We start from the raw sequence: 12,544 nt of genomic DNA on the forward strand, positions 1-12,544 counted from the left end.
TCATTTCAGTTATTTAAATCATATTTCTGTATTCAAATTTGTATATTTAAAACATTAATCTCCACATGAATTTATGAATTGAATTGCACTCATGCCACCTCTGAGCCTCATTAAACGTCTGAAAATGTACCTACACGCCACTTTTGTGTGCCACCTCTGTAGTACAAATTTATTTATTTATTAATACTAGTTTCATATGATTGGTAACTTATTTGTCTTATTCTACTTATTATTATATTGCAGGGGTTAAAGCAAAAAAAAATCTCTTGACTGAACATTTTTCTTCGACCAAACCCCATTCCTCAGCCATACCTGTCACACACCCAGTTTAAGAGCAGTTTTTTTTCTTCTTGTAATTAGGAGCGCTTGTCCTCCTAATTAAAAAATTTAGGAGCACCTTCTGATCAATAATCAAATTCTGATCAAAAATTAGCCTTCCTAATACAAGGTGGCATTTGACTCCTTAAAGTGACTTATAGGAGTATTTTCTTTTTACCTTTGTAATGGCATCATTTTCATCTGTCAAATTCAAAATTTTATGTTTATGATCTTTTTAAAATTTCTATTTAAAACAATATGTAGAATAATACATATAAGTTACCAATCATATGAAATTAGTATTAATAAATTAATTTGAACTACAGAGGTGGCACAGAAGAACACAAAATTGGCTTGTAGGTACATTTTCAGACGTTTAATGAGGCTCGGAGGTGGTATGAGTGCAATTAAATTCATAAATTCATGTGGAGAATGTTTTAAATATAAAATTTTGAATACAGAAATATGATTCAAATAACTGAAATTATACGCTTAAAAATGAAACCAAATCTGCCAGCAGGTGGCGGCAAGTCACTGATTTTATCACTGAATCATTCATTCAATTGATTTGTTCAAACAGCTGAATCATTTGGGAATGAAGCAAGTGACTGTCTTTATGAACTGACGGAAATTCGTCGTAGCGACGGAACTTTAATCCCTGCTATTTGTACCAGACATAATTTCTATATCTATATATTTGTTTTTATTCAAAAACATAAATTTTTAAAGTACTATTTGTACTCAAGTCAGTGGAATATGGACACATTGCATTTAATCAGTAATGAAACACTGGTGTAATATTGCACCTGCGTCTGTTCAGTGTTAATGAAATTCAAAATTGTATTATTTGTTCTCACAGGTACTACTTCAATCTCTGCCAGGCCATTCATGGAGGCCAGCCAGGCTGTGCAGCAGAAGCTGCCGTGTGTCGCAGACGTGTTGGTGGGAAGACTGAGACTCTGGGCCGTGTTCACACGCAGACCATGGAGTTCATCGGTAAGTCTTTTTAAACCTTCTCTGACGTGATTACAGTTTTGTTGGTTTCTCATCAGTATGTGTCCTCACCAGATGGAAAGATCCTCGTCAATTATTCCATGGGCGACGAGGTGTGTGGAAACGATAAACCAGCCAGAACAATCTTGCAGCTGAAGTGTGGCAGCACAGTGGGCCATCCGAAATTATTCAAGTAAGTTGACTTGGCATGAAAATTCTTAACTTGTGGTGTTGGCTTAGCATCTGTTATCTGTAAGATTCATATTTATGTCTGTGTGTTTTAGGGAGGATAAAACAGCATGTGAGTTCTGGGTGGAGTGGGAGACTCGATCTGCATGTGCTGTAAAGCAGGAGGAAGTGGAGATGATCAATGGAACCATCAAAGTGCCCGAGACAGGAGCCATTTTCAGCCTGGGAGCACTTTATTACCGGTGGGCATCTCACCCTTTCATTCATTAAAACAGAGCCTACAACTACACCACACCACATGTAGTAATATGCATGAGATAAACAGTGTTTTATCTGTCCTCAGTTTCCACAACGCCACAGGAGACATCCGTCCCAATGGAGATCGCTATATCTACCACATCCAGCTGTCAGGCATCACCGACGGCTCCATTTCCAATTGCCTGGGTGCCAATATCTGTCAGGTCAAGATTAATGACAGTTACCGCAGAAAAATTGGCTCCTCCAGCAAAGCCAAGTATTATATCAAAGGTGAGATAAATCAGTAAGTTACCATATTAGGAGTTACGGTGTGTGTTATGTGCGAGTGCAGTGTGCTCAAATATTTCAGTATGCATATTGGGACAGATGAAAGGCAAAGTTGGATTTATTTTCCCCTTTATTATTTATTTATTTATTTATTTAGAAATTCTGTTTATAACAGCACGCAAATGTCAAAGATATTTGAAAATATTTTTGTTTAAAATATTTTGCTTGTTTGTTTTTTACAAAGATTTCCTTAGTTTATTTGTGTACTTATTTACATTAAATTATTTACAATTAATTAATTTATTTATTTATAATTAATTTATTTTTATTTTTAAAATCTATTTATAACAACACACGCTTTTTTTATTAAATCATTTATAAATTATTTTTGTAACAACATAAAAATGCCAAAAATGTTTTTAAATATTCAGTTTAAATTTTTTGTTGTTTGAAAAGAGGATTTTTTTTGTTTGTTCATTATTTAATTTAAACATTCTCTTTGTAACAACACAAAAATGCCAAAAATATTTTGTTTAAAATATATTTTGTATTATTACTTAGTTTCTGTATACTTACTCAATATTTGCCAAAACATTTAGGTTTTTATTTTTTTAGAATTGGGCTGCTGTGTTTTTATTCAAAAATTTCGAATTCAATTTATTTTGTTCTATGAACTCCTAATATATTATTAGTTTATTAGTTAATTTTTCTATGAACACAATTTATTTTGTATTTCTGTGATGTAACCATTTTATGAAATGACCTGGTGTTGTATTTTGTCAGGTGGAAATCTTGACGTCTTGGTACCATCTGAATCTGTATGTGGACGAGACAAAACCAAAACTGTGTCCTCGACCATCCTGTTCCACTGCAGCCCTACGGCAGGAGAGGGTATCCCAGAGTTCATGCTGGAGACAGATGGCTGCCAGTATCTGTTCGTTTGGCACACCGCCACCGTTTGTGAATTTTTGTAAGTATTACTAAAGCCTAATCATACTTTTAAGCTTTAATTCAATAATTCTACAACATAGATTTGTTAGCCGAGTACGTCCGAGTATAATACATAGGTTTTCTCATAGTTCATCCACCTCCATGGACCCGCACAGCACTGATGGAGGGGAGGAGCATGCCGGATTATCTGGGCGGAGTCAGGCCTTAGGGGCGGTGCTTAGCCTGCTGTTGGTTGTGCTCACAATCTGTTTGCTTGTTCTTCTGCTGCACAAACGAGACAGGAGGTAAAATGCAAATTACATTTGTGTGATCATTTTATTTTTAAACTAATACAAATGTTTGTGGCCAGTACTTTTTTTTATGAAATTAATACTTTAGATGCATTCAGTTGTTCAAAGGTGACAGTAAAGACATTTACAATATTAGAAAGGATTTATTTTTCAAATAAATGCTGTTCTTTTGAAAGAATCAAAGAATCCCCCAAAAAATGTATTATGGTTTAAAAAAAAATAAAAAATAAGCATGATAACTATATTAAATATTGATAATAATAATAATAATAATTCTTGATCACCAAATCAGCATGTTAGAATGATTTCTGAAGTATCTTGTGACACTGATGCTGAAAATGTAGTTTTGCATCAAAGGAATAAATTACATTTTAAATTAAAATAGAAAACAGTTGTTTTAAATTGTAATAATATTTAGCAATATTATTTTTACTGTTTTTGATCAAATAAATTCAGCATTGGTGAACATAAGATGTATAAATAAAAATATTTAATATTTTAAATATACAAATATTTGTAAAATCTTACAGACCCCAAAACTTTTGAATGGTAGTTTAAATATATTTGTTATAAACTAAAACCAATTTATTATTTTACAAAAATATATAGGAATTCTACTCGAGCTGCTTTGTGTTGCACTGTAAAAAAAAATCAAAACTGTAATACTATCACTTTAAAATTTAAGGTTTAGTTCATTGTTAATTCATTTCTTTATTTATAAAAAATTTACCAGTAATTTCTGAGTGAAAATTGTTTCTACACCAGTTTTTCAGTCAGTGTGCTTAATAAGCATTTTCGTATTTTTAGGCAACTTGTAATACAGAAAGTGTCAAGCTACTGCAGGAAAGGAAATCCAGTATCCTACAAATACTCCAGGGTAACGTTTGATCTTTTTTGCAAGTTTTACAATAAGTAAAAATTCATCAGAATGACTATGAACATAACTCTTTTTTTTTTTTTTGTCTTTCTGTTCGTCTCTCTTGATAGGTGAACACAGATGAGGACGGATGTGAAGATGAGATGGAATGGTTAATGGAAGAGACCGGGACGCCCACGCGGGAGCCACAAGGGAACGGTCACATCACCACCAAGCCGGTCAGCACTGACGCCCTGCGCTCCTTCTCCCTGGACGAGCAGGACAGCGAGGACGAGGTGCTCACAGTCCCAGGGGTCCGAATTGCCCCTTCATCGTCCACTTCCTCGCGGCTGAAAGCAGAGAGCGACGAGGATCTGGTGGGGCTCCTGGTGGACACACGGAGCAGAAATAAGACCCGATACAGCGACAGAAACCAGAGGAAACCTCAGCCAGACCCTGATGACAGCGACGAGGATCTACTGAAAGTCTGAGAGCGCCAGGCGGCCCAAACTGAACTTTTGAATGTCTCTGCCACCACACTCCAATTGTTTAGTTGCTCCATTTTGGGTTTTCTAAAATGAAATCTCTCTGTGAGCTGTTTACGAGACAGCTTTCAAGAGCAAGTTGGTCAATTCGTCCACTAAATAGACTCAATGCCTTTCTGACAAAATAAGTTTTTTTGTCATTTGATCGTTTATTTGTTGTGTGTTCGGTTTTCCATCGATTAAGATGAATTGTGTACAGCATCGTATGTAAATTCAGTCTCCCACAAACTTACAGAAATGGACTATATCAATTTTTTAAATTGTTATTTAAAGATTTTTGGATACTGTTTTTTTTGTTAATTCACCAGCTCACTGGAAAAATAGACTGTTCTGTAAAATAATTATGGATGATTGTGGCAGATACAGTCAAAGATCTTTTCTAAACTACAATCTGAAGCAGTATTTCGCGTATCTCGAGCCATGTAGCACCGAGAGGAGATTGATCCGCTTTGCCAAGTTCATATTTAAATCACAACCCTTCGAATGCTCATGCTTCACATTTGCGTTCTGCATTGACGTTCACCTTTAGAGTGTTCATCTAAACCATAGCATCCATCTGTTGGGTGTTTTGTGCAATGCTTTTTTCCCCTTGTTCTGATAAAAAGCATGTTCTAATTGCCCTAATAGAACACCCGAGCGCATACAGAGATTTAGTGCCATGAAGGAATGACATTGCATGTATGATTGCTGCAGGCTTCCTTAAGAATCATAATTTCTCATCGCAATCAGAAGAAATATTATTGCATCTTTGTGGTGTTTATTTGCATTATTGTTTAGTAACACTTTACAATAAGATTCAATTCATTAATGGGACATGATGGTAAAAAAAATGAGATGGTAGGAAAACTTGTATTTCAGTTATTTTTGCGTTTAATTGTAAAACTTTTGCGGTTCTCTGAGAAACTTTGCTCGCTAAACTATTGCATTTGATCGTTAAACTTTTACGGTACTTTGAGAAACTTTGCTCGATAAACTATTGCGTTTGATCGTTAAACTTTTACGGTTCTCTGAGAAACTTTGTGTTCATTCATAAAACCTTTGCGTTTAATCGTAAAACTTTTGCGGTTCTCTGAGAAACTTTGCTCGCTAAACTATTGCGTTTGATCGTTAAACTTTTACGGTACTCTGAGAAACTTTGCTCGCTAAACTATTGCGTTTGATCGTTAAACTTTTACGTTACTCTGAGAAACTTTGCTCGATTAAACTATTGCGTTTGATCGTTAAACTTTTACGGTACTCTGAGAAACTTTGCTCGCTAAACTATTGCGTTTGATCGTTAAACTTTTACGGTACTCTGAGAAACTTTGCTCGGTAAACTATTGCGTTTGATCGTTAAACTTTTACGGTTCTCTGAGAAACTTTGTGTTCATTCATAAAACCTTTGCGTTTTAAGTAAAACTTAACTCTATATGTTTGCTCACGAAACTGTTGCGATTGATCAGAAATGTTCTGTTCTCCTGAGAAACTTTGTTCGCTCACAAAACGTTTTTGTTTCCCATATAAACTTTGTGTTTGTTTGCAAAACTATAGCATTTGCTCACAAAACATTTGTGTTCTTCTGAGAAACTTCACTCGTGAAAAGTCTGCGTTAAAAACTTTGCAATTCGCTCCCAAAACTTTTGTGATAGAAATAAAATGAGTTGGGAGAAAAATTATATTTCAGTTCTTTTGCGATCAAGCACAAAGTTTCTCGGGGGAACATTATAATTTTGCACAAAATTTTTTTGGGGGAAACAAAAGGTGTTGAGCTCCATATATGAAATAACAGTAAACTTGTTTTTTTGTTGTTTTTGTTTTTTTTTTTTGCAGAATTTATTCTGTTAATTTTATAAATATTCTATTATTTATGTTTATGCACAATACATTCATTTTTATTTATACATCTTGAAATGTTGCAAATGTATTAGAATATGTGGAAATAACATTAACCTAGATTAATAAATTCTGTAAAAGTATTGTTCATGGTTAGTTGGTGACATCTAAAGCACTAATTAACATTAACAAATTGAACTTTAGTGTAAAGTGTTACCTATTGTTTAATAATTTTTCTTTATTTTAATTTATGTTTTGCAAAGAAGACACTGGTGCCTATGAAAGAAGCCACAAGTACAGCAGTTGACAGAACGGTACAACGGCCTGAACACCTGCAAAAATTATGCGTTTTATTTGCTGAATCGGTTTCAGCTCCCGTGGTTTTGCTGACTTTACGAAAGATGCATATATTTACACAAGTTGTGTTGCAAGTTTGCTTTCAGCTCTCCAGAAATGATTTACCAAAACGTTCTTCTCACATGGCAGTGAAGGTACAACAGGACACTGGTCCTGTTTGGCAGCATGTGTATAGTGTTTTTCACTCCGACTCTGCTGTTTGCTCTAATAGTTTGTCTCATAGGCCTGTATTACCATTCATCAGTGTATTCCTCACATATATGGTTGCCAAATAAAATCACACCAGTTCTGTATATCTGTCATAACTCACTGCTACTGAGACGGTACTTCAAGATGCGTTAAAGCATGCCTGGGTGTCTCTTTTAGTACTCTGCACTTTGGGGGGACAGTTTTTTTTTTCCCTGTCCTTTAGGGCAGAAGGTGGACAGTGCACTCGATAGCTGTTGGTCATCACATGCTCCCCTCTCCTTACTGAAAAAATGTCTGCGGCTGCTGTATGGGATATTGTACGGTACAATTCTCTGAAATACTTCAAGAGAAGGTCCTGAAATAGTTTTTTTTTTTCCTGATAGAGGCTTTAGCTCTTTTCAGACTGTATTTGTCATGTTTTACAGCATCTTGTTTTGGGATTTAAATAGTTTATGCTGAGATATGGCATTATTTCAATAAAACTATCAGCTCCTCTGCATGCATCCTTATAAGGAGTTATTGTGGTTCATCTCGCTGCTTTAACTAGACTGAGGGCACACTTAAACAATTGAATCAAGCCAGTGTTTTAGTTTTTATTAATATTTTTGTAAATATTTTTATGATTTAAAAGAAATTCCTATGTGGTTAGTAACATTAAAAAAACTAATAAAAATACCATTTACATTTAATTTATTTTTATTTCAGTTTTAGCTTTAGTTTAGTTGTAGTTGTAATTTGTTTCCAGTTAGAAACTAAATGAACGTTAGAAATATTGCCTTGAAATCTAAATTTGTTTTCATCTATATTTCAGCTTTTAATTTTTTATAGTAGATTTTTCTATATAGTTAGTAATTTTAAGAAATTAAATATTAGAATCCTTGGCATCTGAAATATGTTTGTTTTTTTAGTTTATTTTTCATCTAATATTTATGTTTTACTTTATTATGTTTTCAGTCATTTTTAATTTAAGTTCTAGTAATTTTGTGTTTATGCCATGTTTAGTAGGTTTTTTGTTTATTTTTCTTTCAGCCTTAGTTCTTAGTTCTAGTTAATTTTATTTTTATTTATTTCCAGTTAGTCACTTAGTGCTTCAATTTAGTATTGTATTAATATTAGTTGAATAGTTATATTTCAGCTTTATTTAAATTATTATTTTTTAATATTTTCTTTAACAATTTGTTTAATATTTAGTAATTTTGTATGTGTTTTTGCCGTAATTTTTGTTTTTCCAATTAGTAATTTTAGTGCTTCAAATTATTTCAGTTAGTTGTCAAGGAAACATTTTTAATGTTCACAAGTTTTTTTTTGTATCTAATCATATTTCAGCTTTATTTCAATTTTTTATTTTCGGTTTTCACTTTAATTTTTTTTAACGTTTATTATCTGCTTTCATCATTAAAGTCTAAACGGAACAAGTCTACCCAGAGTTTCGGGGTTTAGTTAAGTAAGTCATGGTTTAGTCTGTAGTCTACCTACTAAACCACTTACTGAACCGTTTTCATACAACACTTGATGAACAAAAATTATACAGGGACAAATTACGTAACAGGCTTCAGATGTCACTGGGGTTAAAATGTAACTTGTTGTCCCCCGTGTCCCATCCCAGCATGTAATTGGTCAATCACAGCACGAATATATCAAATTTCAACCTCCTCTGGACTTTTGCTCAGCCAGCTGTGGGTAAATACTGTGCCTCAACTTAAAAGACCTCTTTTTACAGCTGCGGACGCCTTCAAGTCCTCCACTGTTAGCCATACAGTGACCATGACTACTTTTGAAGACATCTTAGAGGAGGCCGGCAAGTTCGGTCGGTGCCAGATGCGAATTGTTTCCATATTCTGCTTGGTCTCTGTACCATTTTCTTTTGTATATGTGGGGATTGTATTCCAGGGTTTCACCCCTGAACATTGGTGCCGTGACCCGGGTGTCATTGAGATCCGGGAAAGATGCGGCTGGAGTCTTCAAGACGCACACAGGGCGACTGTATCCTTGATGAACAGCTCTACAGGGGTGACATACAGTCAGTGTCAGAAGCTGGACATGGACTGGAACGCCACCGGTCTAACCTGTGACAATCCAGAAAGTGAGCTCACCCAGGCCCAGCTTTCTACTCTACCGATGACGGGCTGTACAGACGGCTGGGAGTACGACTATGAAGGAAGACAGTCGTTCGTCACTGAGGTGAGTGGTGGGATCACAAAACAAGCTCTTTCTTTTGGTAATAATTGTGTGAAGTGCAATGAGAGAACAAAATGTCTGACATGAGACCTGTGTGTTGCAGTTTGATCTAGTGTGCGCAGACGCCTGGTATGTTGACATGTTCCAGGCCGCGCTCAGTGTTGGTTTCTTAGTCGGCAGCATTACAATTGGATACCTGGCAGACAAGTATGACTTGTTTGACATTTCAATGTTACATGGCTGCGTTTTGAGTTTCTAATTTACTTTTCAAATTTAAATCCTTACAAGATTGATAAGCAACAGCTGTTTTTAGCTTGTTTGTACTTAAAAATATGCCAACAATTGTGTGTAGTAAGACAAAATGCCCTCATATTGAAGATATTCTCTGAAAACAAGTCTTAATATATTATGCAGTGTTACTTTTCAAGAAAATTTATGTTTTTTTTCAGGGATTTTTAGATTTCAGATTCAGATTATTATTTATTGTCATTGTACTTGCATCCAACGAAATTATAGATTTGCCAACGTATCCAGCTAAAGATTATTTAAACAATTAATAAGGAATAATTAAATAAATACCATATTACACATAAGGGGAAAAAAATAATAATAATTTTACACCGTGCTGAGTGAAATAAAGTGCTCAATGCTCAATATAATTACACATCTTTTTAGTATTTTTACAGGAAAATAAGACAATAATTGTCAACTTCGTGAATCCCTGTTATTATGCATATTATCTAAATTCATTTTTTTCTGATTCAGTGCAATCAAGATTAATACAATACAGTTTTTTAAAGATTTTTTAAAATTAAATATGTAATACTTTTATTCAGCAAGGATGCATTCAATTTAATTAAACGTGACATTAAAACATTTTATGTTACAAAAGATTTCTATAAATAAATGATGTTCTTTTTAACTTTATATTCATAAGAGAATTCTGATAATTTTTCTACAGAAATATTGAGCAGCACAACAACGGCAAATCAACATATTAAGAATGATTTCTGAAGGATCATTAATGATGCTGAAAATTCAACTGCCTTACAGAAATAAAGTATATTTTAAAATATATTCAAATAGAAAACAGTTATTATAAATTCTAATTCCACAATATTGCTGTTTTTTTCTGTATTTTTGATCAATTAAATGCAGCCTTGGTGAGCAGAATAGATTTCTTTCAAAAACATTGAAAAATCTTACTGAAAGCCAAGTAATTGTTTTTAGTGGCATGCACAAAACAAATGTTTCAGTAATGATCTAATTGATTCACATTTGTTCTTTTTTTCTTTCAGATACGGCAGAATGAAAAGTTTCCTAATGACCAACTTCTTCATCGGAGTAACAGGGATTCTGGTGGCCACGTCGCCCAATTACATCGCCCTGCTGGTGTTCAGAGTTCTCTTTGGCTTTGGAGTGAAGGGCGGCTGGATGGTTGGATACGTGCTAAGTAACGAAACATTTTCAAATTCTTTAATTATGCTCAAGTGTAATATAAGTATATTCAGTTCAGATGCAGTGGTGGATGCATTAAAAGTTTACTGGGATCCTTGATATTTCAGATATCCTCATGTTCCATTATGTCTTGTTTTCTGGCTGCAGTCACGGAGCTGGTTGGAGTTGAATACAGGAGAATGGTGGGAGTGACCTATCAGTTGTTCTTCAGTCTGGGCATTCTCATTCTTCCTCTCTTAGCTTACTTCATACCAAACTGGCGCTGGCTACAGGTGGTCTTCACCATTCCTTACTTCTGCTTCCTGACGTACTATTGGTAAGAGCCTGTTTATGGTGCATTATGTGCAATACAGATAAAAGATTGTGTTTTCCAGATATATTTGCAAATTGTATGTGTGCAAATTTGTGTTGAAACAGTGCGTCCTTTTATAATCCCCACCTTCATAAAATTAGTTTTCTATCCATTTCTTATGAACCTTAAATGAATATTCCAGATTAAATATAAATTAGGATACATTTTTGAAAGAAATTAATACTTCTATTCAGCAAGGATGCACTAAACTGATCAAAAGTGACGGTAAAGATATTTATAATGTTACAAAATATTTCTATTTCAGATTAATGCTGTTTTTAAAATTTTCTGTTCATCTAAGAATCCTGAAAAAAAAAAATCTATCAGGGTTTCCACAAAATATTATTATATATTTCCACATAATATAAAATATTAAGCGATGTTTTCAACAACGATCATAATGAGAAAGGTTTCTTGAGGACCAATCATCATATTAGAATGATTTCTGAATGCTTTGCCCTCCCACAAATAAATTACATTTTAAAATATATTAAAATAGAAAAATTGTTTTAATAATATTTCACAATATTACAGATTTTACTGTATTTTGTGTCAAATAAATGCAGCTTTGGTTAAGAATAAGAGATTTCTTTCAAAAAAAATTTTTATATCTGATGCACATTTGATATGTGCATTTACATTCTACAAAATTCACTTTTAGTTCATTTGTTAACATAATTCAAATGCATATTTCCAGATTTTTTCAGTATGAACACAAAGAAAATGCCTAAATGCATTTAAGATAATTACGTGTAATTTAATGTTTTTTTAATATTTTTTTTTATGTTTTGAGTTACACGGTGTTGGATAAATGTAGCCATGTTGCATTATTTAAATACACTCTGAATTTCAGGTTTATCCCCGAATCACCAAGATGGCTCCTCAGCCAAAACAAGAGAAACGAAGCAATGGAGATCACTAAAGCAATAGCCAAAGAGAACAAAAAGACACTGTCCAAGATTATTGAGGTACAGAGTTTACACAGTGATGATGAGCATAAAATATGGCCAAATGTCTCTTAAACGTCCAATTTCATCCATCAGACACTGACTGACGAAAACACAGACTCCATCTCGACTGCATCTTTCATGGACCTGTTCAAGACTTCCAAACTGAGAAAATTCACATTCATTCTAAGCTTCAACTGGTACGTCAGAACCAAAACACCGTGTTAAAGGGATAGTTCACCCAAAAATGAAAATTCTGTCATTAATTACTCACCTTCATGTCGTTTCAAACCCGTAAGACCTCCGTTCATCTTCGGAACACAAATTAAGATATTTTTGATGGAATCTGAGAGCTGTCATACCCTGCATAGACCGCAACACAACTGAAATGTTCCCAAGTTCAGAAATGTAGCAAGGAGATCTGTAAAATAATCCATGTGACATCAGTGGTTCATCCGCAATTATACGAAGCTACGAAAATACTTTTTGTGCGCAAAAGAAAAAAAATAACGACTTTATTCAACAATTCATCTCCTCCGCATCACCCTGGTGCCATTTTGGAGAATATCCGCTGGACGTAAACA

At 34.1% G+C, this 12,544-nt stretch overlaps 2 protein-coding genes across 2 annotated transcripts in view; both read left to right on the forward strand.

Annotated features, from left to right (window-relative positions):
• LOC107727636 (cation-independent mannose-6-phosphate receptor-like) overlaps positions 1 to 4,686 on the forward strand; it is a 37,344-nt gene extending 32,658 nt beyond the window's left edge. Inside the window, exons 40-47 of the mRNA XM_016537573.1 lie at positions 1,178 to 1,314; positions 1,387 to 1,504; positions 1,596 to 1,742; positions 1,844 to 2,028; positions 2,809 to 2,995; positions 3,105 to 3,260; positions 4,074 to 4,143; positions 4,254 to 4,686. Coding sequence (XP_016393059.1) covers positions 1,178 to 1,314; positions 1,387 to 1,504; positions 1,596 to 1,742; positions 1,844 to 2,028; positions 2,809 to 2,995; positions 3,105 to 3,260; positions 4,074 to 4,143; positions 4,254 to 4,613 — 1,360 coding nt within the window. The 3' untranslated portion in view covers positions 4,614 to 4,686. The remainder of the gene's footprint in view (positions 1 to 1,177; positions 1,315 to 1,386; positions 1,505 to 1,595; positions 1,743 to 1,843; positions 2,029 to 2,808; positions 2,996 to 3,104; positions 3,261 to 4,073; positions 4,144 to 4,253) is intronic.
• Positions 4,687 to 8,694: 4,008 nt separating this feature from the next.
• Positions 8,695 to 12,544, forward strand: part of LOC107727631 (solute carrier family 22 member 2-like) — a 12,082-nt gene continuing 8,232 nt past the window's right edge. The window contains exons 1-6 of the mRNA XM_016537565.1: positions 8,695 to 9,206; positions 9,307 to 9,410; positions 10,502 to 10,656; positions 10,809 to 10,977; positions 11,867 to 11,981; positions 12,057 to 12,160. Coding sequence (XP_016393051.1) covers positions 8,790 to 9,206; positions 9,307 to 9,410; positions 10,502 to 10,656; positions 10,809 to 10,977; positions 11,867 to 11,981; positions 12,057 to 12,160 — 1,064 coding nt within the window. The 5' untranslated portion in view covers positions 8,695 to 8,789. The remainder of the gene's footprint in view (positions 9,207 to 9,306; positions 9,411 to 10,501; positions 10,657 to 10,808; positions 10,978 to 11,866; positions 11,982 to 12,056; positions 12,161 to 12,544) is intronic.

The sequence above is a fragment of the Sinocyclocheilus rhinocerous genome, unplaced genomic scaffold (genome assembly GCF_001515625.1).
Source record: "Sinocyclocheilus rhinocerous isolate Xijiao unplaced genomic scaffold, SAMN03320098_v1.1 scaffold185, whole genome shotgun sequence".
In the NCBI taxonomy this organism is placed as follows: Eukaryota; Metazoa; Chordata; class Actinopteri; order Cypriniformes; family Cyprinidae; genus Sinocyclocheilus; species Sinocyclocheilus rhinocerous.